This window comes from Pelodiscus sinensis, chromosome 9 (genome assembly GCF_049634645.1).
Source record: "Pelodiscus sinensis isolate JC-2024 chromosome 9, ASM4963464v1, whole genome shotgun sequence".
In the NCBI taxonomy this organism is placed as follows: domain Eukaryota; kingdom Metazoa; phylum Chordata; order Testudines; family Trionychidae; genus Pelodiscus; species Pelodiscus sinensis.
In genome coordinates this window covers 59,715,414-59,743,191 of record NC_134719.1, presented here as the reverse complement: position 1 = coordinate 59,743,191, position 27,778 = coordinate 59,715,414, and the positions used below count along the sequence as shown (strand labels likewise).

Below are 27,778 nucleotides of genomic sequence, written 5' to 3'. Positions count from 1 at the left end.
GAGTGCATAAATATGCTCCAAAATGGGAGGGAGAGGTTTGAATGGTTTCACTCTAAAATAGCCATTCACCTTCTTGGTGTTTGTTTCTTCTAATACTTAGTTCTAAATTCAAGCATTTGTTTGTTTGTTTGTTTTTGGGGGGGGGGAGGGAGTTTGTGTGCCTTGTGAATCTAAATGCAGACTGCTCATATCCTCTTGTAAGAAGATCTGTGGTATATAAAATATATGGCCATATTGATCCAAACAGCAAACGGTTTAATGTAGTAAATGCTGCTTCTGTGGCTCAAATGTTGCATAAGATTTATTTCTTTGTAATACTCTATTACTCTAATCTGTACTATATCACAGTCTTTCAGCTGTATCCCATATAGGAAGGTGGTAACTGAACAGCTCCATATTGAGAGAGCTAATCTTGACTAGATTAAGTATAATTAAAATTAGACCAATTCTAGCTTTTAAAGGGGTCAGATGAGAGAGGTGTGTACAACTACACTGTAACCCAGAAACAGCTCTTAGTTACTAAGTTAGACATGAGTTGATTACTGTATATTTACTTTTTGTGTTCAACGGTCCTGATGGCTGCAGTTCTAGAAACAGTTGTCACTGTGGGCATCTCAAAAGAAGATTCACCAGCACTCAGGGAGCAAGTTTGAGGATCATTAACTGCCAAGCAATTATCAAAATCTTCAGAGGGGTAGCTGAGTTAGTCTGTACAGGATACATGTAAAAAAACAACAAATAGTTTGGTAGCACTTTAAAGACTAACAAAACATGTAGATGGTATCATGAGCTTTCGTGGGCACAGCCCACTTCTTCAGATGACTTATCAGTTCTTCAGAGGAAATTGTGGGTGGGGGGAATAGGCGCCAAAAAAAGGGAATTGTAGAGCAGCTTATGTGCTGGTGCCAGCTTGCTTCAACTCCTACATGGTATTTTTGTTTCTCAATTAAAAAATGGAGCCATGTTTAGATAAGACTTATTCTAGATGAACATCAATAATTCCAGTGCTGAGAACAGCTGGAGTTTCCAGGTAATGTGATTCATTGCTTTAGTCTAGATGGTGTTTGGTTACTCGGATTTCTATATACTTGCACATGGACATAGGCTCATTTTAATTTCCAACTAAATTTATAACACATTTTTGGATTTTTTTGGGTGTGAGGAAAAAGGCAGTAGTTACCGCTACTATTAGCACTCTTGCCCTTTCTGGTACTCTTAGCGTGTTCAGTTGAGAGATGAACCTGTAGGGGGAACAGCACATACCTTTTAAAAGGATCAAGTGAAAAGAGACTAGTACACCGAAAGCATTACCCAGATGTATTACTGCCCAGCTGGAGTGGGGAGGGTGAGGAAGTTGAATTGTTGAAAAATAGGATCCTTGACACACTCTCATTTTACAGGTTCGTCTAATTATGAAGGCTTATTCATTCATTAGGGAGAACATTCCCCGAGTTGTATCTTCAGCCAAGGAGAAGTCAAGTGAGTAACATACCCTTTTTCCACTTGATCTTTATGGATAAGTTGTTTTACTTTTTGCTCTCTGATTCTTTCTCTTTCTCTAGAGGTGAATTCAGTCCTGGGGGAATTCTATAACTTAACTATGTCTCCAGAATTCCCCCAGGACTATGAAAGTCACCCCATATACTTACGGTCAACCCAAGTCTTCTGTGCACCACTTAATATTCAGATGTAAGTGGGTCTTTAATGTGGCTGCAGAGGCACATGGGCTTTGTGGTGGCCCTCTGCCTAAAAGTGAATTCCACCCAGAGTGACTAAGTACAAAGAAGTGGAATTGGAAATGGTTTTAGAGAGACAGTAAGTTAACCAAGACATCGCTGGTTTTTCTACTTGCAGTCCTGGTGGTCTTGCTACCAATAGGACATCCCTGAGAAATGGTAGAGGAGGCTGGGTGTAATGCTTCAGTCCAAAGGACTGCCCCTCTAAGAAGGCAGAAACCCATCTAGAACTGCACAATAGTGTAGGCATGGAATAAGAGCCCAGGTGTGGGTGTTGGTCTACTAACATTCTGGCCCTGAGGTACGCATGGTACCAGTAATCATGACACAATGGCAGTAACTAGAAATACCGCTGTGTGTAATAACAACATTGTCCACTGAGTGGCTGCATTGGTTTCTCTGAACTACATGTCCCAAGCAGAATACCTGCTTAATTACTAATGTTTCCCTGTGGTTTTTTTCCTGGAAATCTGAGGAGAATTCTGCTTTCTTTACCAAAGACTCCAGGGTAATGACTAGAGAGGAGGCTTGTGTAAAGTATGCAGAATGCTAGTGAGGGAAGCACAGAGCCTTCAGTATGTTGAATGCATTACTACCAAATGCTTTTTTGCTCTTTCAGGCACCATTCCAGTTCCCCAAGTTACCCAGTATCTGTATTTCCTCTTTGCTCCCACTCTCATCTACAGGGACAACTATCCCAGGTAATATCAACACTGATATCTGTATGTAGTATTCAAAAACTCTGAGCTAATGTTTAATGCCTCTGAGGTGGAAACTACCCTCACACAACTGAAGGCACAGAGAGATAAGATGAGTTTCTGCATGCGAGCTGCTGGCAGGGCTAGAAATAGTTCCCCAATGACTTCCCTTCTGCTAACCATTCACTAAGTATTTTAGAAGTTTAAAAAAAAAAACTGTTTAGAACTAAACCTAGAAATGAAACAACCAGATGCTCAGTGTCTTTAGGAAGAAAGGAAACTTTGAAGACTAATGTCTTAGATAGACAGATACTCAAAATTCGATACATAATATGGAGTTGCTACACAGTTCCATCTCTTGAATTTCAGAAGAACCTAAAGGTTCAAATACACGTACGCGTTCTCAAACTTTCATAGTATGGGCCCCACTTCAGTGACACTGGTCATCTCTCCTCCCATTCATACTATCTCCTTATGTGATTGGATAATATGTCCAGGGCAATTTCATACATAAAAAATAATATCTTTGGCTGTCTTAATGCAGTTTACCAGCTGGCAATAAGAGGAGCCATATGAACTTTCTATAGAGCATCAGTATTTCACAGGCTAAACTTCTGATTTAAACAAAGGGTTCTGTACTCCAGGGTTGGGATGGTTACAGAATGTAATCCTACTGGGTGAGATTCTGGCTGCCTGAAAGGAAGCATTTGTTGTAACATTGTGCTCTTTCTCTTTGTAGGAATCCCACAATAAGATGGGGTTATGTAGCTACAAAGTTTGCACAGGTGAGTTTAGTTTTAATCATATTAACACCTGTCCCTCTGATAGTCTGGGAATTCTCTAGAATTGCCATACGCTTCCTGCTTGACGCGTCAGCTTACTGTGAATTATTTAGCAAGGAGTTTCACTAGAAAAATACAGAAGCTCTTCTTACGATGGAACAAAAGAAAACTATCTCTGATCCCTGCTGCTATTCATATTTCGTACCCCAAAATATTTTGTCAGATACTCGTCTAATGCTTTAAGAAAAATACATTTATACTATTTGCTTCCTTTAGTAAGTTGATGCCATTTTTATCCACCCGCTGACAAAATCCTGAATAAATTCCAATTAGAAACTGGTTTTTCCTTAGCTTTAATTCATGACCCTTGACTTTTATATTGATACACAGTGCAATAGAAACACCAGTAAGCATTTTACCAATATACTGTGGATACTGAAGAAGGGCTAACTGCCTTGCAAAACAAAGCTGATCTGAATCTTTACCTTAGTTGCGAACCACACCCTTTTTGAAAAGGTTTGTGTACTACATCAGCGCTTCAGACAGAAACTCAAGTGCTAGTATATCTCTCTTCTAAGATCACCAGCTCTGTTTTGAACACTTCAGGTTTTGACATTTCAAGCCAGGCTTTTGGGTGCTTATCTGAACATTTAATCTTTGTTACTTGTTTTATCATTTTAATGGCCATACTTTGTCCAAGTAAATAACCTTTAGTTAATTATTTCAAACTGAGATTGATGCAGGGGACACTTACACGTCTCTAAAAATAGCATTGATAAAGATTTTGTGAGTTTGGGAAGGTGGTGACAAGAAACTGCTTCCTTTGCCTGTGTGCTTCCTGAGTCTTACATAATGTCTTCCTGTAATCTCAAGAAACTTCCAGGTCAAGTTGGAACTTCAGTGTGGTCAGACCTGGAGTTCTGCCATTTCACAAGAAATCCTTCTTTCTGTCTAATGGCACTAACAAGACCCAGCTCCCTCTTTCCTGGGCTGTGGAAGGAAAGGGGTGGTGGCAAAATGTGTACTTTAGTTATGGCAGCTGATGTGCATTTATAAAGGGCCTTAGGTGAGCTGAAAGGCAATTGCAAAACATGTCAGGATATTCATCCAGTCAAATTACTGTATTGACAGAAACTGTCTTAAAACTTGAGTGGGGGCTTGATAAACCAAAAACGGGGTTTTTACGGGTCTTATTACAATATATAATGTGTACTCAGATATGTCTATTTTGGTTAGATCCAAATTGTCAGTTTTCTCACCTGTGTTTTGGGTGGCAGCATAAAACTACGCAGCAGCAGCAGCAGCATCTCACACTATATTGGAACTACTCACAACTGCCACATTAGTGAGGGGACTTGGAGAAATGTATAAAGCTACTCTGGTAGAACAGCAACAATGTATTGATTTCCCATACCAGCCATCTGGGAACAGTGCTTCAACATTCACTGAAAACAATTAGAATGTTGTTGGAGTTTTATGAAATACAGTTGAATGTTGTCTCTAATCCAAAAAGTTAGTTGTAGGAAGTTGAGGCTGGGGCCATCTCTTCCTCTTGGTGGGAATTGCTGTGTTACAGTTACTTGTGTGTTAATTTTTCTTATGGAGTATGACTGCTCTTGTGCTACAGGTAATTGGTTCACTTTTTTATGCCTACTACATCTTTGTGCGACTCTGCATCCCTCCATTTCGGAACATAAGTCAGGAACCCTTCAATCTGCGAGGGCTGGTCCTCTGCATTTTCAATTCCATCTTGCCAGGTGAGATCCAGGTGTCTGTTATAACCTTCATCTTTCTCAGAAGGACTCAGCTTATAAAAGGGGGGTTCGGAGTCAAACTCCTGCCCACAGGATTTATGAGAGATGAGTGGTTTCTTATTGGGGGTGGGGGGAGTTGGTCATTACAGCATACATGGCTGACCTGCAATTAGGGATGTGAACGACTAGTCGACTATCCAATAATTGACACACTAGTTGACTAGATGCTTCCCCCTCTTCCCCCCTTGTTGCCTCTATAAGAAAGAAACAGCAGGGTGTGTGTGTGTGGGGGGGGGAATGAGGGCGTGCTTCAAAGTGGCGGCATTGCGTGGAGCCCAGGGCCAGACCTTGAGCTCCATGTGGCGCTGCCACCTTGAAATGCTGCATGCAGCCTAGGGCCAGATGGGAACTTCCCCACTGACCCTAAACTTCATGTGGCACTGCCACTTTGAAATGCCACAAGGAGCAAGGGGTCAGCTGACTCTTCGATAAGCCAATTAATCTAAATTTAACATCCCTACCTGTAATGCACTTATCCTGTGATAACTAAAAGGATAACTTGCTGTTCTTAAATCAGATGAGGGATCTTGTGAAAGCTCAGCAATGAGGTATTATAGCTGAGGGCATGAAAGATTCAAACAGAACTTAAATTTTAATTCTGGCTCCTTTGACAACAGTCTCTGCAGTATAGAGCAGCTTATGTGTGTACTGTGTGGTTATATTACTTTTAAAAAGATACTTTTCGATTGATTAATGCAAAATCTGGTTCCTTCAGTTAAATCAGTTTGCAGCAGATAGCTTGATTGCTTTATTTATATATCCCTGATCATAGACTAGGATATTAACAGATATTGTAAAATGAATGAGGATTTTTCTTTTGTTCTGTATCCCCAGGTGTTCTGATTCTCTTCTTGGTCTTTTTTGCATTCCTTCACTGCTGGCTTAATGCATTTGCTGAGATGCTGCGCTTTGCAGACAGAATGTTTTACAAGGTAACAAGGTCTTTCTTCTGCAATGTCTATACTGAGCTGTAGAGAACAATAACATCTATCTTTATCAACCCAAAATAACATTATTTTAGTTTTCTGAAGTTTCTAGAATTGCTTAATTGCTTTTTCCTGTTGAAATAGGACAGGAAAGGAAAAGAACTTTAGAAACTCTGCTGCATGAAGCATCTGAGCAGCAGGAAGTTCCTTCTCCAAAGTCCCTCTAGATTCGGATTCAGGCATCCCAGTGAAGCATGTGCAGGAAGCTTGACATGCCAGTCTCTGCGTTATATGTTTTGAGAGTAAACAGGACTTCAGTCACCAGAGCTGTCAAATCTTTTCATTAGCACTACAATCACTTAAGTTTTTCCTTCTGTTTTACTATTGCAGTTCCAGAGAACTCAGTTAATTGAGTAGCTGTGTCATACCCCTGAAAGATAAAGATGCAATAAATGCCATAACCTGTAAAATCTTGCAATGCAACTTATTAAATTATTTGGGATGATACATTGTGTGGTTAGAACAACTAGTCTGCTCAAATATTTATGAACTTAGTTTTCAAACAAGAGTCCATAGAAGGCCTGTCACTAACTCCAGCTATGTGCTGTCTTCTCCCCTTTAATTGTGTGTTTCAGGATTGGTGGAATTCCACATCATATGCAAACTATTATCGAACTTGGAATGTGGTAGTACATGACTGGCTGTATTACTACGCTTACAGGGACTTCTTGTGGGTGAGCAGCAACCAGACTTGGTCCTTGTTTTTTACCTCTTTCTAGCTCTAATACATATATAAACAATAAACAAAAAAGTAAGGGCAGTGTGGTGTAATTGGGGAGCTAACATTATTTCTTGTGAGAAAATAAGTAGTGTGCATTGCCAAAATCCTTATTGGCTTTGGAAGGTCACCAATGTGGAGAAGCGCTCTGTAATGGCGCTCATCCAGCAAAGTTATTTTTGCAAGTATGCAGAAATAGCTGAAGAGGCTGACAGAGGAGGAAAATATGGTGAAGTGTGAATTTAGTAGTAGTGTAGCAATGGAATCCATAATAGAACGTCTTAAATTGCTTTGAACAAATGAATGTCCAGTAAAAGCTCCTCCATAATTCTATGGCAGTTTTACAGACGCCGATGTTCCGTCCTAAAGAGGTGCAAAAAGACCTTGCTTTTTGATGGACTCTTTTTGTAGTTCGCTGACAAACCGATATGTTGACCTTAAAGGGGGAGATCAGTTTTCCCTGCAGGGTGAGAAGGGAGACTTGGATTAAAAATTTAACTGTAGCCTGATGGTGAAGCATGGCTTCATGGTGCATTCGGGGATGTGAATGACCAAATGGGAAACCACTTATATATGTTAGCAGTACCATTGAGTTTACTGGCCTACTCACATGCATAAAGTGCAGGAGTGGTCCCTAATGTAATGCTTTAATGAAAGGTGTAACAACTGAATCTAATAGTATGTTGGTTCATAGAACTATTATATTCTGGCAGGTAGTATGTGGTTTTAATAGATTAGCCTTAGTGTGTGTGGGTTTTTTAATATATTTCATGTGCATTCTCAGGAACTGAGAAGCAGAGTAGAAGTCCCCCAAAGAAATTCCTTAATTCTAAGAAATCTCTATGTGTACAGGCAGTCCCCGGGTTACGTACAAGATAAGGACTATAGGTTTGTTCTTAAGTTGAATTTGTATGTAAGTCGGAACTGGCTCCAGAGTCAGCTGCTGCCACTGAAACTGACCAGGGGCTGACTACAGGAAGCCGGAGGCAGAGTTGCTCTGCCCCCAGCTTCCTGGAATCAGCCTGATCAGTTTCAACAGCTGCTGAATCTGGAGCCTGGGACAGAACAGCTGGGGCGCTGCCCGGTAGGTTCCCACAGGACCAACCCCGCAGCACCCCAGCTGCTCTACCCAAGGCGTCCCGCAACAAAAGCCTGGTCTGCTGGGCGCACTAGCTGCGCCCCCTCTCCCCCAAGCAGACCAGGGAGACCCGAGCAAAGCTGCACAGGCGGAGGGACCCCGCTGCCCATGCGGCTTTGCTCCTGTCTCCCTGGGTGCTGGGGGGAGTCCCCCCCCAGCAGACCAGGGAGACCCGAGCAAAGCCGCACAGGCGGAGGGACCCCGCCGCCCGTGTGGCTTTGCTCCTTTGCCCCCGAGCAAAGCTTCACAGGCGGCGGGATGCTGCCTGGGCAGCTTTGCTCGGGTGTCCCTGGTCTGCTGGGGGGGTCCGGCGGCTTTGCTGGACCCCCCCAGCAGACCAGGGGGACAGGAGCAAAGCCGCCCAGGCGGCGGGGGTCCCGCTGCTTGGGCAGCTTTGCTCCCGGGCAAACGAGCAAAGCCGCCCAGGTGGCGGCTTTGCTCTGGTGTCCCTGGTCTGCTGGGGGGGTCCAGCGTCTTTGCTGGACCCCCCCCCAGCAGACCAGGGAGACCGGAAGAAGCTTTTCTAGCCCCTGAGGACACGGGTGGCGACCCACCGCCCGTGAGCTCCCGGGGCGAGAAAAGCCCCATTCGTAAGTCGGGGACTGCCTGTATAGCATTCTAAATCCACAGTTCCTCATGCATAGCAGGGACAGACACTAACTAGATGATTTAAAAATGGTTTTAAATTGTATGAACTTCTAGCGTAAAAAAATAAAGTATAACAAAAGAGCTAGCTTATCAGCTCTATATTTAATACCCTTCTCTCCTCCCACCCCCTTTTCTTCCCATCACCAGTTCTTTGGTAAGAAGTTCAAAGCTGCTGCTATGCTGTCTGTCTTTGCTGTCTCAGCTGCCGTACATGAGTATGTCCTAGGAGTCTGCTTTGGTTATTTCTATCCAGTCCTCTTCTGCCTCTTCATGTGCTTTGGAAGTAAGTAACAAGAAATACATAATCTAAAAAGAAATGCAGCCGTGGTAAAGCCCAGAAACTAAAACGGTGATCAGACTCTGTTGGGCTAGTTGAGTGGTTTTCAAACTACAGGTCATGACCTGGTACTGGGTCGTGGAATGTCACTCACTGGATCGCCTTGTTGCAGGGTGATAAGGTGACCAGTGGGGGTGCTCAGGCTAGGTTACCTGCCTGTCCTGGCACTGCAGACTGTGCTGTGCCCTAAAAGCAACCAGTAACACGCCCAGCTCTTAGGTGGGGTGGGAGAGAGTGCACAGAGCTTGACTTGCTGTTGGCTGCGTCTGGGGTGCAGCATGGTTTGTGGTGACAGGAGAGGCAAGAAACCTGCCTTCACATCCCCGCTGCAATGCTAACCAGGACCCACTCAGGGTAAGCCCCTTCTGCCACAGTCCTGACAGCCCCAAAGCTGGAGCCCCCTCTTACACCTCAAAGCTCTCATCTTCAGCCCTACTCTGGAGCCCACACTCTAGTCAAATTATGCTAGGTCGTGGGCATCAATGATTTTCTTCAACTAGTTCATGAGAAAATGAAAACCACTGCGCTAGTTGGTCGTCAGACACTTTCAGAAATATTTCCTGTAGAAGAGTTCTGTCTGGAGAACCAAATCCTGTAAACATGTGCATCCTAGAAGTCCCATTGAAGGAGGCAAGGAATAGAAGGACAAGAGAAGTCGTATTGCTCTACAACTAACCATATACATACTCCCATGCAAATAAAATATATCAAGTTAATCTATATAAAATGGGCAATGAACTTGTAACATAACTTTCCCTTTTAGCCAGCCGCACCAGGATGAGTTACCACACTTCTGCCAACTAGCCAAAATAAAAGCCATAGTATGTGGGAGTAGTAATTTTTGTCTTGCTACAGTGACTCACCTGCATAGGTGTAACCTTCCAGCATTGTGTTGGACTGACACTGTATGAGACCATGAATGCAAACTTATTTACTCTGTGAGTGATGATTGCTATGGGGCAGGCTTGGTGCAAATGGATACTATGCACAGCTGCTGCCCTCTCCCAACTCTGTCAGCACGCTTCATTCCTGTACTGTAGCACACCTACCACTCCAGTTCTAAGCGAGGCTGCCAGATGGACTTGGGTGTGGGCCAACTTCCTGGTAGTCTTGTTAGGGGACAAGTCTGCAATATGATGCATCTCACTTGTGAAATAAGGTAATGAGCAAGTTTTCATGTGCTGTATCGATTTTGTTTTTTTCCCGTAATGTGCCATCAACACAATGGAGACAGGGAAAGCAGATCAATGATAAAACTAACTTAGCAGTAACTGAAACAGAATTCAAGAGACTCATTGTCTCTTGATGTGTGTGAAATCCTGAGCTTGCAGGTGTCTTGAATAGCACGTCTTGATGACTTTCTATTTCTTCTTCTAGTGGTTTTCAACTTCATTCTTAATGACCGTCGAAAAGGGCCCATTTGGAATGTGATTATGTGGACCTCTCTCTTTCTGGGCCAAGGTGTCATCATTTGCCTTTATAGCCAGGAGTGGTATGCACATCAGTATTGCCCCTTGAAAAATGTGAGTGATTAACCTTTGATTCTGGAATAACAAAGTGTAAAGTTAGTGAGAAGGGACAAACCTGGTTTGGGTAAAGGACAAGAGATTAGTGTGAGTCCGTCATATGGGGAAAAGGGTGAGAAATTGTAATATGGGACAGAAGAATGGTGATGGACTGATATGATATGATCTGGAAAATGGGTACTGATGATGTAAAGAAGTTGATTTCTATTTAGTTCTTACTGTTTTAAAACTTATGACTTGAGCTCAATAACAAATTCCAGACTAGTACAACATTTGAGAGAGAACTCATAGAAGATTACAGATCTCTGAGATAATCTTAGAGAAAGGCTGATGCCAACAGAAATTTAGAGAAAGCAGGGAAGCTCTCTGGCTAACAAACACAAGGATCTAGTATTTTACTAACCTTTATTCATTTTCCCCCACTTCATCCCACTCCCACTCTTTTTGAGTTTTACTTTGTAGGATTGCTTTTTTTTAAAGAAAGTCTAAACAATGCAGTTTATTTTGCATCAACTGTCAATTTTCAAGTAGTGGGCTGCACCCTCTAAACCAACTCAGAGCACTTTGAATCCATTCAGGCAATATGTACTATTATTACAGTGCTGAGGAGACCGCATGTGCAGGCTCCAGGATGAGGAGGAAACAGTGTTGGTTTTATATTTTTGTTCTTTTGCATTGGTAGGGTCTGTAGGGAATTTCCTCTTGCCTTCAGCAGTGGCAATTGTAAAGTAGGGAAAATAGGAACATGATTCTAAAGCCAGACAGACAACTTCACTACTAAACACAAACCCTTCAGTGTCCAAGTTGTCTTGATAGCTCAACCTGCCCTGCATGGCACTTTGAAAAGGCATTTAACCCTATTCAGCAAGGATTTACCTGAGGCACATTCCAGCTAGACTCAGAACTAAAGGTCCCGTTTTCTTTATTACAAACATGTTCTCTGCAGTTTATATATTCATTTCCAGTAGAAGTAGCGGTCACCCAGAACTGAGTCCTGGCATAAAATTATCAGCTACTATCATACATCATGTAATAGTCATAGACTACATGCTTATGTTCATCTTAAAAAATGTCTGGCTCCGCTGTGCTGCTGTCAGTCAGTAGTTTCTATGACAACCAGACATTAGATTGTGTGGTGTTCATGGCTTTTTTTTTTTTCCTGGAAGAGGAATGAACAGAAGGGGTTTCTTGCAGAGCTGTCCTTACCCATATGCAGAATACACAGAACATAGGGCACCTGAAAATTTGGGGCACCACTGGGTCTTAATGTCCACCCATCTGCCTCTTTCTGCCCCTGTTCTGTGGCTCTGCTTCCTCCAGAGAGGATCTAGTTAACTTGAAAATGAAAGTCTGCCAGAATACCTATTAGCAGTACACTGGGCCTGTGAAAGAGCCATTCAAGTGGTGATGAAGACATTTAACAGGCATTTGCCACCTCCAGGTATATACTGTCAGTTTCTGAATTTGTTGTGTGTTCTACAGAACCTTAGTTTAAAATTTACTTTTAAATATTTCATTAGTTTGTTGCTGAAGATTATACAAATTATCACTCCCCCTCCTCGGTGCCATCGGGCGTAGGGGCACCAGTTTAATAGTACTGCACAGGGCCTCATGAATCCTAAGGACATCTCTGGTTACTTGACTTCTGTAGACAGCATAATAATGTTCACCACCATATGTCCATCACTAACATGCTGCCTCTCTTCTGTTGTCTTTTAGCCCACATTTCTGGATTATGTGAAACCACGTTCCTGGGACTGTCATATTCAGATTTAAAACTGATAAACTCAGCTTTCATCTTACCTTCCATATCTGAAGATCAGCCTGTGCTCTCCAAAGGACAGGGACCAATGACATAATTCACTTCAGATCTTTTTTTAAGGGAAGTTGTGCCTCCTGATTATTGGAGATAAACTGTTTTTGTAACTTTACTGAGGCAGTCCAGTTGAAGTGGACTGCAGCAGGCTTCCATGTAGCTCTCATTGTACACAGCTACACTCACGCAGTTCCAAGTCATCATGAAACACTGAGATGAAGGTGATGTCCATTGGAATTTTGCTCATTCCAGCAGTGCTTTGTATTTGATACTCTTCATCCAGACAGTAGATGGTCTGGTCAGACTAGGTAGAGCTCAGCAGTAGCTTCTGTCCTTCAGTTGTTTCCTCCTTCAGTAACTGGAGACATAGAATTTGTATGCTCTTTGGAACCTTCCATGTTGCTATGGCAGTGTTATGTGACAGAGCAACATGTCGTAGCCAAAGTATTGGTGAATGTCTTTCTAGGTCCTCTTTCTTTCCACAGACAATACGTAGGGGTTGAAAATGGGCTGGGGAAGGTTAATTTTTTAAGGCTGAAGACTTTCTTTCTGTGATTGCAATGAATGGGCAGTTGCCACTGGCTATATGAAGATATTTGCTATACTCAAAAATAGGGCATTGAGCGTATACATTCTTAAACAAAAACCTTTGTTACACTAAAAGCTTAGATTGGTCTCTGAATCACAAGAGCCTGACCTCTTTGGCTGTTAGGATTCCAGCTACAGTTCTTATGCCCGTAGGCTTTTTCTTTTGTGCTCTAAAGCTCATGTGACTGTGAACAGTAGAAGCTTGCTGTTTCTGACGACAACTCTGCCTGTAGTTCCTAAACTAATTAGTTAACCTTAAAGGATGCAAAACTGTGCCAAATTTAAATTGAAACTTATTACTGTGCATGTGCACTCACACATATGTTGGTACACGCTGAGTATTATGGAACAGTATGATGAAATCCCATTGATTTCAGTGGGACTTAATGTATTCTCATTCAGATGGCTCCACTGTATACAATACCTATTTATCTTGCCATATGTTGACAAGATTTTCCATAATGGCTTCCTGACACAAAAGAAGTTGGAAATAAAGGAATGAATCAAAGGCCTCCCTCCCCCCCACTCTAAATCACCACTTTTACAATGGATAGCCTCATATCCCTTGGATTCTTGCATCAAAAATATACAGAGTGAGGAAAAGTTCATGCTCTGATGCTTTGGGAGGAACGCTTGTGCTGCTACAAGAAGAAACTCTAATACGTGGATATTCAAACTAGGAATATTCCCTTTACCACAGCAGGGCTGTGTCTACACTGGCCCCTTTTTCGAAAGGGGCATGCTAATTTTCAACTTCAGAATAGGGAAATCCGCGGGGGATTTAAATATCCCCCGCGGGATTTAAATAAAGATGTCCGCCGCTTTTTTCCGGCTTATAGATAAGCCGGAAAAAAGCGTCTAGACTGGCCCGATCCTCTGGAATAAAGCCCTATTCCGGAGGATCTCTTCAAAGTAGGAATAAGAGATCCTCCGGAATAGGGCTTTATTCCGGAGGATCGGGCCAGTCTAGACGCTTTTTTCCGGCTTATCTATAAGCTGGAAAAAAGCGGCGGACACCTTTATTTAAATCCCGTGGGGGATATTTAAATCCCCCGCGGATTTCCCTATTCTGAAGTTGAAAATTAGCATGCCCCTTTCGAAAAAGGGGCCAGTGTAGATACAGCCCAGTTGTATGTGATTGTATCCAAGTTTCTTTCTAGTTACTGTCTGCTTCCCTTTCTACATGGAGATGTCAGTTTGGTACTTTAGGTTACAAATTAGTTCAAAAACAAACCATATAATTCATGTTTATCTGATGGCATTGATTCATTTAAGTGATGCACATTAGGGACACATCTGAACTGTATCCTACCGTAACTACAGTTTCCATTGCAGGAAGAAGCTGAGTAGTAGAGAATAACTTGGTTTTCATTAAGTACTGTAATTTCACAATAATTACTCAACTGTTTAATTGCATTTTTCTTAGTAGCAAATTGATCCTATTGACCTCCAAGTCATGTAGCCATGCCTGGAAACCCAGTGCTGACAATATGCCTGTGTTCATGTTGGAAAAGCTATTTTCTAACCCGAGTTGAAACATGATTTCATCAGAGCCAACTGTTTTAGGGATTTTAAAAATATTTTTTCTTAGTTTTCAGTTCTGTCTAATTGGTAGGTATTTTGCTCTTAAAATGACACAGGCAGGTCAAATCTATAACCAACATCAGGTTTTGAATGTAGAGAGTGGGGGTTTTAATTGAAAGAGAGCTTGCACTAAACATCAAAACTCTTAATTGTTCTCTTTTTTTATTTCAGTAGAGGGAGTTTAACAAATGTGTGCACCCAAACATAGGACATTGTGCTAGTATAGAAGAGCCTGGATATGAGTATCATTAGAAACTTTACTCTGTTTATTGGGGTTTTTTCCTTCCCCTAGTTGAGTTTGAACAATTATAATGAAAAATAAGTTACCTTAAAAAAAATGCTAATCAAATTTTAAGAGATTATTTTTAACCTGATAACGTCCTTTTAAAAATAATAGCTCTATAGTCAGATAATTGCACTTCTCTTCCATCTAAGATAACTGAAGTAAATACAAATTAATCATAGTTTTTAAAACACAATGTATTGTTTTATGTATGAAAATCCTTGCACTCTCCTGGGGTATGATGGATTAGAGACTTAGGTTTCTTGAAGCCTGTGTATGATTCCTGCTACCCTTTCTCAGTGTTCTCAAAAGAAGGAAGAATTGTATTTTGAGTCTTCTCTGCCTACTAGTAGGACTCTAGGTATAACTCTATGGTGCCAATTTACCTATAATATAGAATCTTGAGCATGACTATGTCAACAACCTCAATGCTTGGAACCAAAGGATTGAAGTTATCACAAGCAGAAACCAGTTATTGAATAGGCATGTTCAATCACTGGTCTCTTTTCTTGACCCATTCAGTTCTTAACCTTGCAGTTCAAGGCACCAGAAACCATGCCTCTAGAGAGCATTAACTACTACACTAATGACAATTGTTTTTGCTATTTTTTGTTATTTTGTGAGGTTTAATATCAGCTTGAAATTGTTTTCATGATTGCATTGGGGAAATACTTGAGGCCTTAGATTTTTCTAGGTAAATTATTGCACATTGCTGGACTAAATGGAAATTGAAGATACTATCTTCATTTGAAGGGATATATATATATATATTTATATTTTTTGGTAGGGAGTGGAGAGAGGCCATAGAATCCCAGAATTAGCAGTGTGGTGGTTTAGCCAGTGATTTGGTCACTTACGGCTAAAAATCTTTTTTTTTTATTCTTTATACGTATTATAAGTGTTCTATGTACAGTTGTGAAGCTTACTTTCACAATCTCTTAACCATCCATGAAAGGGGAAGCTTCCATTTTGGAATGCCACCCAATACAATGTTGGTAACATCACAAAAATCAGTATAAATGTGAGATTATTCTGTACCCAGCTGCCTGCATATATGAAATATGTAATGATTCATAAGGGTATTGCATATAGGACTGTAGAGCCACACAGAATCTTCATGCCTAATGTCTTTGCTGCTGCTTTAACCCTCCCCCCCCATCACCAAGCTGTCTAGCTTCCATTGTGAAGATAGATTTAGAGCTGAAAGAAATCCTGCCTTTTATCTCTTTAAATTGTACACTGTTCTGTAAGGATTGTTAAAATAAACCTAATTGTTCTCCCTTTGAAAAAAATCTTCGATTTGAGGCAGGGTGGCTGCGATAGGAAGAGGCAGTATTAACCTATTAATGGGGAGTAAATCATTTGGCTTTGATCTCTGAATGTAAATGAATTGGAAGAGGGAATGGTTTCAATGTGTATTCTTTCAGATGTCTCAGGATTATGCAGTTGGTCAGTTGGATACCTGCAGTCTCTATCCAGTACACTGTGTCTTTGCTGTTGAGAGTCCACAACCCTGCTGGTCTCCTTCCTGGAGCAGATTCTGTTTAATCAGAGTGGCCAGCAGAAGGAAAGTGTACAAATAGCACTGAGTAGAGGAAACTAAACTGCACTCTGCAGGGCAGTGGTACGAATAGCTCTGTTATGAAAGCTGGAATAACTACCAAGAGATGCCTGTTGTGAGAGATGTGATTCTGTTACTGTCTGCAGTGTATCAACCTGTAAAATGTTCTGTCATGCAGAAATGCTGTTTATATAATCTACTGTATTTCAGCAGTTGAAAATATATTTTGCTATTTAGGAAAGATGTGTATGAGTCTGTTCTCTCTAGCCTCCCTAGGGCCTGTGTTACTTCAGGGGACGGCCAGGCTGCATCCATCTTACTGGAGTGAGGGGAGGGTGAAGAATATTGTTCCTGGCTGTTGGGGCACAGGGGTGAGAGAGACTTCCTCCCAATCTGTGCAGCAACGTGCTTCCTTGAGCCAGACCATGGGTACTTGGCAGTCACTGGGGCAAACTCTACTTGCTCAAAAGCAGTGGGCTGTGCCCACGAAAGCTCATGATACCACCTATATGTTTTGTTAGTCTATCAAGTGCTACCAGACCATTTGTAGTTTAAGTTTATCCTGTACCGACTAACTCGGCTACCCCCTGAAGCTATTGCATAGAGTTCTTGTGTGCCTGTTCTGGAGCACTCTGGATAGTGTCTGTCCTGGAGCACTATGCATTAAGGAGGGATATTGGAGGAGGGATGTAAAGGAGTCCTGGAGTAGACAATTAATTGATAAGGCTTATCAGTTAATCTTCCCTACTAGCATTTACCCTCCCCGCTGCCTCTGTATTAGAGGCAGCAAGGAGGGGGGGCTCAAAAGCCAGTCCCCCCTCCGCCCCCAGCACTGGCTTGGCAGTGCAGCCTGTCTGTCCAGCCCTCTGCGCTGCTGCCTCAGTGAGAGGTAGCAGCACAGGGGAGGCTGTGAAGAAGCTTCTGCCCAGGGTGGGCCATGGCTCACCGTGGACAGTCTTGCTTCATGGCAACCCCTTCTACCCCTCAGCAGTCTCTCTGGCCACAGGAGCTGGACCCCCCACAGACAGCCAGGGGCTGTTTCCACCTCCCACTGCTGCCTCTATCAGGGGCACGGGGGAGCTGGTATTTAAATGGGCTCCCCTCGCAGATCAGCTCCCATCTGGCACCCCACACTTCTACCTCTAATACCCTCTGCCCTGCTGCCTCTATTTCCTGGGTGTAAGGCCGGATTGCATTGACTGCCAGCACAGCCTCACAGTAATATCAAATAACTCATGCAATTAGTTGACTATTTTATTACCAGTGATCTAATCCATAGGAGGGGATGTTTGGGAACGGGAAGAACTCTTGTGCTGAATCACAAGTTCCCCTGGTGCACAGGTCTCTAGGTACAGATTCAGGGCACAAAGTAACTCCCAATTCTAAGTCTGCTTCCTCTTGTCATTGTTTAAGAACAGTCCTAGAAGCTGCATTTCCCTCAATCCTGTTCTCCTACCGTGGATCCCCTGCAATGGCCAACTATCTGCAAGTGGTCCCTTGGGGATAAGATTCGTTTAGATGCCAAGAAAAGGTGGGGGAAGTTGGCTCCTGTCTCTCTGAATCCACAAGCTAAAATTAAGTCCAGTTGATTTGCCTGGGGCTGCATTTTGGCCTCAGCCAGCTCTCACAGCCTTGTCAGATTTCCCATCCCAGCAGGAGAGGAGACCCAAACTTTCCTTAGGGTAGACCATTTCCTTAGGGTAGACCTTTGCCAGGCACCCACATGCTGTGCCTGTTGGGCAGTTCCCACATCTGCCCATCTCAGCTTGCTCTGCCCAAGTGAACTACACTGTACTACGGACTAAGGATGTTAAGTAACAGTTAATTGACTAGTCAAGTAAGGTACTTCCGCGTTCCTCCTTTGAAATGTACAAGAGCCCCGGCTCTTGTATACTTCAAAGGAGGAATGCAGAACTCTGTGTGTAGCTGGGGTGTCCTGCTGCCTCTAGCCTGCACTCAGCATTCCAGCTTTGAAATGTACAAGAGGCCCCAGTGGGGGAATCTTGTGCATTTCTAAGCAGAAGCACCCTCATAAAGCCTGGGGTCAGCAGGGGCCTCAGAGTCCCCAGGCTCCATGCTGCCCTGTCAAATTTGAAATGCCAAGCGAAGCTGGGGTCAGCGCTGACTGGGTTCCATGCAGCATTTCCCCAGAACCTGGGGTCAGCTGAGGCCTCCCCAGCTCATCCTGGGTCCCGGCCTCAGCTGTGCACTGCTGCTGCTTTGAAGTACCCCCTTCTTCCCCCCTTTACTGCATCAAGGGGGGGGAGAATCAACTAGTCCACTGCCTGTCCAATAAGCAAATGCTGAACATCGCTACTATGCAGGGCGCTGCCCGGACTTGTAGCTAAAGCAGCTTCCCCACATCCGGCGGAAGCCCAGTGCTGCTCCCCGGCTTTGGGCAGCCACGTGTGCTGCACCCTTGGGCGTCCTAGCTAGTGGCGCCAGCCGGCAGCTCGGCTCACGTGAGGCCTGGAGCGTGGCGGGAGCACGCATGGTTCCAGCCGCGCAGGCGCAGCTCAGCCTGCACGGGGGCGGGTGAAGCGCGGGGGCTTTGCTGAGGTGCCCAAGCCACTGCCTGATCCCTGCCACCCCTCCCTTCCTCGCTGCCACGGCCGCCGCGAGAAAGCTGGGCGGGAACAGTCGCGCGAAGCGGCTGCCGGGGCAGGGCTCTTCCACCTCATGAGGCGTGGCCGGGACAGCTATGGCCGAGGACCCCCCCCTGCGTTTCCATAGTAACCGGCGAAACGGGAAGAGGCGGGCCCGTGCGCGCTGGTAAAGGGAGTCCCGCCAGCTCCCGGCATCCCCTTCGGCGGGGCAGGGGGCTGTGCCCGCTAGGGGAGCGGCTCGTAGCCCCGCCCGGGGAGGGGCTGGCGGTGCCGTTGGGGGGGCGGGGCTGAGCGAGTGAAGAAGCGGGTGGGCCCGATCCCCGGGCTGGAGAAGCGGGTTGTGTCTACACTGGCAGCTTCTTGCACAAGAACGTCTTGTGCAAGGGTTCTTGTGCAAGAAGTCTTGCACAAGAAAACGTGCACACTGCCACGTGCCAGCTGTGCGTTTGCACAAGAGCATCCAGGGCAGTGCGGGCGCTCTCTCAAACAGGAAAGCTTTGATGGCCACTTTAGCCATAGGGCTTTCTAGCCCAAGAAACCCCTGCCCAGTGTCCACACTGCCCTCTTGCACAAGAGCGCTTACACTTGTTAGACAACAGCGTAGCCCTTGTGCAAGAAGCCCTCTCTTACCACGCCGTACTGTAAATCGTCTTGCGCAAGAGCGGGCGGGCAGTGTGGACGTTCTGCGGATTCTTGCACAAGAGCAACTGTTCTTGTGCAAGAACCCGCCAGTGTAGACATAGCCTTAGCTGCATCTTATAGGTAGCTCTCAAGACATAAAAGTCAGAATACAGTTGGTGAAGTGGGAGAGATCAGATCTGTTTCAGTAAATACTGAGGGGGTCGCAGTACACTTCAGATGTGTCCCACACACACGCACGGTGGTGTCATGCATTTGACCAGTGCTTCACTCTAAGCAAATTAGAAAGAAATGTAAAGGCAAAAAAAATGCATGGGAGGATGATGCACTGGTGATGATGGAGGAGCACAGGTTGTCATTAGGTCTAATCGTTTTACAAAACTAGGTTCTACAGTAGAATGGCTTGGCACTGGAAATTAAAAAGTAAATTGCAAAATAGATACAGATTTGAATCTCTGTACTCCAGCACTCTCTGGTCTGGCAACGTCTGTGGTTTGGTGTGATTTTAGTTAGCTAGATGTCCACTTGTCACGCGGGGAGCCAGGTTTCCCATGGTCCCACAAAGTTTTACAGCCACTAGCTTTGGCGCTTAGTGTCCTGTGCCGTTATTTTGCTCTAATTTACCCCTAAATGTCTTCTAAGAGCTCAGTAAGCAGTAGAAGTTCCACAAATTCTTTGGTTCAGCACAAGTCAGATCCCAAGGGTACTGAACTAGAGAGGTTAAACCTGTACTAGAGTCCAATTCAGTGTAATCGAAGCAGGTGCATGTGAAATGGTTAGTGACTGCTTCATGTTAAATATTAAAACCACACCTTTAAAAATAATTTTGGATGCATACCAAAGGGTTTTGGAACTTGATAACATCCAGAATTGGATCTTTAACTCCCTTTTTATTTGGAATTGCCTCCACACCAAAGAATCATGCCCTGTTCCTGGCTCTGACACTTCCCGTACCACACACCAAAGTTTTATTTCTATAAAAAATGATAAATCCCGGAAACTATTTTGATTTAATTTTGCTTGCAGGTTATTTCGTCACTGAGAATTTCCTTGAATAAATGAATAGTAACTGCTCACCATGTCCCTCAGTCAAATGCCAGTTACTGGGCTGCCAGCTATATCCACACCAGAGGGCAGAAAAATGAAAGGTAGCTTATCTCTGGTACCTGTCAGCAGGACAAATGCAGGTAAATCTTAGCTGGGGTCCAGATAGTGCTTTATTAACTATAAGTGGGGCACTCCTTAATAGTCGTTCACAGATGTCTCAGTCACCATGGCTTTTGCAGGAAATTGACCTTTAGCAATCCCTACTAAGAGGTTGATAAACAAGAGAGTGCAGTCTGAAAGTGGGGAGTACCTTCTTGTTTTTATATATTCACCATGTTCAGGTGGATCATGTAACTCTTACATTTACATCTGTGGTGTGAATATAATTTCAGCCCTGAGCGGACACAAAAGTTGTATCCACATCTGATCTGCCATCTTCAAAAAATGATCTCTTTGGAGCCTTCTGTGCTGCCTGTTTGCTGATGCTGAAATTCTCACAGAAAGCCTCTTGCTACATTCTGAACAAGTGGTGATAGCATTGCCTGCAGAAGAGTGACAGTAGTATTTTTACAGTGGGCTCATGCTAGAGAGCTACTTCCATGGGGCTAATTCATAATGATGGGATATGGTGACACTTACTGAAGATCTATCAAACAATATATGAGAATGGGGCCAGCTGACCATATTGTTTTGAAAGTGATTTTATTTTCCTCACCATCAAAGTGTATCAACATCTCCTGGATAGTTTTTTCTCCCTGCTGTTTTCCAGAGCTCCCTGAGCTAAGAAACAAATCGAGTATTCTGGACCGTTCAGGGCGTCTTCCCACTTCCCTACAGTGTGATTTCATCCCAGAAGAGATTCTCCTAGCATTGACCTCTGCTGCCAGTACTGCCTATAGCCCTGAATACTTAAGACCCCCCAAGAAAATCAAAAGTGCAAAGGACTTCAAGGTAAGTAATTACCTTAAGAAGAATAAGACCTGTCCAGATTGTCCCACTTAGATATACTAGCATAGTATCCAGCTGTGTTACCAAAAAGTTAAAGGATCACTTTAGTGCAGCATGTCTTTATTTCAGCAGCTAAAAGTTTAACTGAAATTAGTTTAGCATATGGTTTTATTAGAACAGTGTGACTGTTCTGTGTTTCTATTGGCTAAAAGTGACTTGTTTCAATGGTTACATAAACTTGTTAAACTTATATTGCATCTATCTTGTAATTACCATAACCTTAATTTTAACTGGATTTTAATCTATCTGAAACAGGGTTTTTTTTCATTTACTTACCATAAAGTGCCTAGCACACTTTCATGTTGTTAAACTATTTTGTCTACCTCAGTGCTGGCTTTTTCTGGAGACACAGAGATATCTGTAAACTGGTTAGGTTGTTGTTTTGGTCTTTTCCACTTCTTAGAAAATTTATTATTACTATTATGATTTATATTGCACCATAATGTGCATAAAGCTTCACAGTTGTTTACTGTGCCAGACAAAAGTATTATTCTTGTTTCAGAGAGGTAGCTGTGTTAGTCTGTTTCAGCAAAAACAGCAATGAGTCCAGTGGCACTTTAAATACTAACAAATGCATTAGGGTATTAGAGCATAAGCTTTTGTGAGCTACAACTCACTTCCTCAGATGCTGAAGAGAAAAAGACAAGAAAATGCCCCATCCATTCTGATTGAATTAGCACGGAGGTCACAGTCCCATGTCTATATCCGTTTTACCCGTCTTTTTTTATTTTTAAATTTAAATCATTGCTCTGGGCTGGGGGTAGGGACGAAGGGTTTATTATGCAGGCTGCCCTGGGGAGAGAGGACTACCCCACCCCTCTCTTGCCACAGCACGTTGGAACCAGATGAGAAGTGCCTCTCCATGACCACTGCAGCTCCAGCAGCCACAGCTGGGGTAGGGGTGCATGTCCCTTGGCTAAACAGACAAACTCTGAAATATATAGTAGATACCTGTCCCTTTCTCCACTTCTACCCCCTGCTGGCCCAGTGGGGTTATAGCTGTCCCTATATCTGGCATTGTTCCCCCCCCCCCCCCCATTCCATGGTCATTATACATAACTATCCCTGCCTTCCATCCCATATCCCCTGCTGCCCCCATGTGGTTGTGATATAGCAAAGCCCTCCCTATCAGTTTTATGAGAAGAAATCACATTCCAGCCACATCCTCTTCTCCTGGCTCAACCAAATCCTTACCTTGCTTTAACTTATGATAAGAGGAAGCTGCATGCCAAATTTAATGTTTAGGAGGAGTGCTTGAACAAACAGATGGACAGACATACAGACAAACTCAAATATATAGTAGATTCCTAGGGAATTTAGCAGTGTTTATTCCAAATGTTAAAAAATGAGTGACAATCAATGGGAAAAAAATTAAGTTACTGGTTTTCTGGATAATAAAGGATTAATAACCGGGAATGAGAGAACAGAAAAATCAGCAAGTGGAGACGAAACCCAGGTTTACTAGGGGAAGTGGTCACGGACTATCACCCAACTCCCAGTTTATTTTGCTCTCTGCTGTGCAGGGGAAACACATGGGTTTGTATTCAACAGCTGGGGTCAAGAGGGCCCTCAATCCAGCTGGAGGTCAGGTTGCAGTCTTCTACTCCCTGTGGCCCTGTTTCTGCAGGGCTCAGCTCATCTTGGCTGCTGGGACCAGATTTCCTACCTGTCTGGCTGCCCCACAGCCCAACTGTAGCAATTATCAACCATAGGTTATCCCTTTCTGTGAAGGCATCTGGTGCTTCAATACTGGATTTCCTAAACCTGGGAATTTTAAAGAAATTTAGTAACAAGCAAAAATATGAGGTCAGGGCCCTATCTGTGTACAATTGTTAGTGGCCATTTTGCCATTTGCCTTCTATTGTGTAAATCTTCCCATTTCTCTTTCTGTCTCTCTGTGTCAGTGGTATTGTTCTTGTCAGCCACCTAAGCATAAGCTGCAGTGACTCAGCTCTCTAGGGAACCCCCTGGAATGATGGGCAATCTTTATTTGTCTCATGGCCCTACAGTGTTCCACTGAGAAGTGGTGTTTGTGCTTGCTCTTCAGGGGAGCATGCGTGTCCCAGATGGGCTCTGGCATCATCCTATTCGCAGAAACAAGTTCAGATACCTCATAGATCATCCCATCTGTCTGACAGGAGCTGGAAGGTAGGCTAATATGGGGGTAAAGGAGCAGAGCCAGGTTTACTATGGCACCACTGGCTCCATGGAGCTGGGCCCATGCTCAGAAGGGGCCCCAGACTGCTGTATTTGCACTGTACCCCAAGATCCCGCTGGCTTCCCCAACCCACTACTTGCTCCTTTCAACCTGCCCACTTGTTTAGGGCTCCTCTCTGCCACCTGGCTCCACCCACCTGCTGCTCTCTGTCTCCTCTTCCTGAGGCAGAATCCCACTGCATTTCTGACTCCAGCTAGTCTGTGCTTCCCATCACCTCTGGGGCACTGCCTGTCTCTCCAGAGCTGAGCTGCCTGTGATTGCTGCAGAATCCTAGCCGGTCTCTCCCAGGTGTGTGGGAGGTGATGGGGGGCTTGGCTGGGCCCCTCCAGGCAAGTGTGTTTTGAGGGAGCCCATTGGAGGCAGGCCTGGCTTAGCTGATTGTGCCACTCCCAAAGGTCTGGAGCAATTCCCTGCTCTAGTACCAGCCCTGACTGTGCGGCCGGCTCAAACCGGCAGTCAATCACCTCCCAGCAGGGCCAGTGAGTGCAGCCAGGAGGCAGGGTGTGGGGGAGTGGGTCTCTAGGAGGATATGGGGGAGTGCTGGGCTGTGAGGTGGTGGAAAAGATGTGTGGGGGGGGACTAGGGAGTAAGGGTTATGGGCAGTTGTGATGGGGCTTTGGGCAGGGGGCATTGGGTAGGGATGGTGTGCAGGGTGCTGTGCTTCTGGCAGGGCTGTGGGGGACTCTGGCCATAAGGACCTGGGGGTTGTGGGGTGTGGCGTGGCCCTACATTCAAGGGGAAGAGGCATGCTGGCAGCACATGTCCGGGTGGCCCACTGTATGTCTGACAACTGCCAGTTTGTATATAATGCCCTTGTATTGGTCTGGGTGGAGCAGTCCCCACCTTGGCATGCCTCTAATTGGCCCCTTGCTCTGGGGACTGACCACACTACGCCATGCTCCATTATCCCTTTGGGTGCCTAAAATATGTTTGGCTCCAGGCTCACAAAAAGTTAATCCAGCCCTGTGAAAGTGGAGAAAGACGAGGGCTGGGAACTTCCCTCCTCTTCATATCCAATGGCTGTGATGGCAAACACTCAAGTTTTGGCTGAGAAATACGCAAGAGGAAATGCTGCTCCACAATCTGGAGAGATTTTTCAGGGCAAGGTGTTTTCTTTTTGGAATTTCTCTTTTCCAGAGGAGCCAAGTTCCGCACATACTTATATAATCCAGCATTGCTATGAGGAAGCCCTGCCTTTCTTTAGATGTGGAAGAGGTTGCAGCTCTCTTATAGCCTTATGGCAGCTCCTTATGATTTAACATTGCTTTCGTCATGCCAGGGAATCATATGCGGTCCCTACCAGAAATTAGACACACACATATGTTGGTACATCAGTGGTGACATGTCCAAAAAGTAACACCTGACCCGTGTTATTATGGACAATAGTTCCTGGCAAATTCACCTTCAATGAAATGATTAAGCTGACTAAAAATATCACTGTCACTCTTCACTGTCCAAGTGTAAGATTCCAGGTATAGCCTTTATCAGGATACACAAATAATCCTCCCTTGAATTGTAAGACTAGCAAACGGAGTGCCTGGTGCTGATGAGCTCCATGAACAAGCGCTTTCTCTCTATTTCCTCAGGGATGTCTCTTTTCTATTTGATGTAGCTGGAAAAGAAGATGAAAGAAAGAAATCTCCAGCAAGATTGTTACCCGAACCACATCGTTTTGACTCATCTGTGACTAGTACTGTGAGTGCCAGAGTTTGTGCTAAAGGCAGCCCTGCGGTTAAGGGGCGGAGCGGGCGGAAGCAGGATCCCGCTTAATTAGTTAACTGGTTAAACCTAAGATTTAACCAATTAACTGATTAACTGGGATTTTTACATCACTCGTTGTGACCTGGGGGAGGGAGTGGAATGCCAGGTGTCTTAGGTGACACTCAGCCAGCAGCTCAGTGGGACCCTCAGGCAGGCTCCCTGGCTTTCATGCCCCCCACATGCTGCTCAAAACATCCAGCTACTTGAGCCTGTATGTGCATTTCTGTACTCTGTGCCTCTTGGGAGGGACTTCCCTGCACTGCCTGCACCACAGACATGGCCTGGGCAACTCCCATTGGCTGGTTTCTGGCCAATGAGACCTGCGAGGAGTGTGCTGGGCAAAGGGGCAGTATGTGAAGTCTCCCTTCCCATGGGCATGCAGCACAGAGAGGCACATGACCCCAGCAACCAGCTGCTTTGAGTGGTATGTGGGGGAGCAGTAGGTGAGGAGCCTGCCTGAGGGTCCTGCTGGGCTGTTGGAGACCCACAGGATCATGGTGAGCTGTGTATCTGTCCCTGGATTTAGGGCTGATTTTCTACTCAGCACAGTATTTTAATCTGATACTCTTTAACCTAATAACTCCCCTTTTTTGTGCTTATAAAATTTCTTCAGCACCAGAAAACCTTCCATCGCAGTCAGAATTCAGACGCACATTTATTTTATGTTGTTAATTTACATTTATTTAGATTTATGAAGTGCAGCAGTCATCCACGATCTAAATACATACGTGGAGAAATGAGAAAGCAGTCCCAAAAGCTTGTGCATGAGGCTTGCTCTCTAAGCAGCTGCAACAGATCTCTCTTCTGGGGTGACACTGGGGATTGGTGTGCACCTTTTACCAATGTGTTTCCTGTTCTAATGTCTCCATTCTGTTCTTTGTAGACAAGTGTAATAGGGAGCCTGGTCCCTGAAGAATTTCACATTGTGAAGAACAGAGGAGTCTTGGGCTTGGAGTATTACGATGAGTGAGTGCTTGTATGGCTTACAGCGAATTCTCCTCACTGTTTAATGGCCTGCATTGCACGATGGAGTGGGGCAAGGTAACAAGGCCACAAATACTGGCCAAGTGGATGCAACCTAATCAAAGGGAGAAGAGTATATTAAATCTGATTGAGCAGTTGTGTGAAGATCTTATTTAGAAAAAGGGCTGCAGAAGAGATGTCAGACAACACCTTTTCCCAGAAAGCTGTCTAAGCAATGCCCTTCCTGGCTAAAGGGGGCCAAACCTGTCTTTGTTTTTCATTCCTCTGACTACCTCCCAAGTGCTGGCTGGGCTGTCACATGTATTTCTGATTGGTTATGAATGTGGCTATAGAAATTTCACGAGACCACATAATTACAGAAATATAGCCTATGGGCTAAAAATGTCTTCAAGAGGTCATCTAGTCCAGTCATTTTAGGGCAATTCTGAAAAACTTCTTAAGGTTGCTGTTGACTTTTACATGAGTTCAAGTGAAGGGTCTCTGTCTTTTTACACTCTTGTCTACCTTTTAGAATTGCATTCTACAATAAACCAAGACAGGTTTCTCTCACAGTAGATCTTCAGTGCCCCAGTTGAAATCCTGAAGTGACCTCCGCAGGTGTCCCACTGTCTAGTCCTCCTGGCCATGCAGTTTGAATTGAGTTCACCAAACGTTGGCCTAAGAAGTCTAGAGCAGTTTTTGTCAGCCAGTGGTACGAATACCCTTAGGGGTACTCGAGAAGTCTGGGGGGTACGACTAACTGGAGAAAACTGAATTTTTGTTTTGTTTTACAGCGCTTTATTATTTTTGTACTTTTTACACCCAAAAATTTAATCGCCCGCCCAGCTACAATTAAGTCATTTAAACAAATGTGTTGCAATGGTAGAAAAAAAATTGTGTGTCTGAAAACTGTAGGTACTGGGGATACTTCTAATTTTTTTTAAAAGGGGTACATTATAAAAAAAAAAAAGTTGAGAAACACTGGTCTAGAGAGTCTCCTTTTAAACCCTTAATGTCATGCCTTAAAATTTGTTGGAGGCTTACATTCTCTTCTTTTTTCTCCATCAGGGAATAAAAGACTGAGATTAGGAATTAAATCCCAGACTCTTGAATGGCAGAATCCATAATGTTTTATTAATATAAGTAATATTATTAATAACAATATTACTGTATGTTATACTTTTATATTTATTTGTATTACATAGCACCTAGTAACCCCGTCATGCACCTGAACTCCATTGCGCTATGCTCTGTATAAACCCAGAACAAAAGAGCAGTCTCTTCCTCCAGGAGATTACATCCTATACAATATCAGTGAAGC

The 27,778-nt window shown here is 44.1% G+C and overlaps 2 protein-coding genes and 1 long non-coding RNA gene across 8 annotated transcripts in view; 2 read left to right on the top strand and 1 right to left on the bottom strand.

Annotated features, from left to right (window-relative positions):
- Window positions 1–13,591, top strand: part of SOAT1 (sterol O-acyltransferase 1) — a 50,573-nt gene extending 36,982 nt beyond the window's left edge. For both annotated transcript variants that reach the window (XM_075936852.1, XM_075936853.1), the window contains exons 8-16: window positions 1,401–1,479; window positions 2,356–2,437; window positions 3,174–3,219; window positions 4,844–4,973; window positions 5,865–5,962; window positions 6,592–6,690; window positions 8,668–8,803; window positions 10,235–10,380; window positions 12,103–13,591. In XM_075936852.1, the coding sequence (XP_075792967.1) occupies window positions 1,401–1,479; window positions 2,356–2,437; window positions 3,174–3,219; window positions 4,844–4,973; window positions 5,865–5,962; window positions 6,592–6,690; window positions 8,668–8,803; window positions 10,235–10,380; window positions 12,103–12,159 (873 nt within the window). In that variant the 3' untranslated portion in view covers window positions 12,160–13,591. The remainder of the gene's footprint in view (window positions 1–1,400; window positions 1,480–2,355; window positions 2,438–3,173; window positions 3,220–4,843; window positions 4,974–5,864; window positions 5,963–6,591; window positions 6,691–8,667; window positions 8,804–10,234; window positions 10,381–12,102) is intronic.
- Window positions 521–12,324, bottom strand: LOC142830622 (uncharacterized). The gene is made up of 2 exons (XR_012906045.1): window positions 12,187–12,324; window positions 521–708 (listed from the first exon to the last, which is right to left on the bottom strand). It is a non-coding gene; the product is annotated as an uncharacterized LOC142830622 (long non-coding RNA).
- Window positions 13,592–18,564: 4,973 nt separating the features above from the next.
- Window positions 18,565–27,778, top strand: part of AXDND1 (axonemal dynein light chain domain containing 1) — a 41,505-nt gene continuing 32,291 nt past the window's right edge. Inside the window, exons 1-6 of one of the 5 annotated variants that reach the window (XM_075936848.1) lie at window positions 18,565–18,987; window positions 20,487–20,647; window positions 21,277–21,458; window positions 23,563–23,663; window positions 25,320–25,428; window positions 26,378–26,460. In XM_075936848.1, the coding sequence (XP_075792963.1) occupies window positions 20,539–20,647; window positions 21,277–21,458; window positions 23,563–23,663; window positions 25,320–25,428; window positions 26,378–26,460 (584 nt within the window). In that variant the 5' untranslated portion in view covers window positions 18,565–18,987; window positions 20,487–20,538. The other 4 variants (XM_075936850.1, XM_075936851.1, XM_006126975.4 and 1 more) reach the window with 4 other exon arrangements.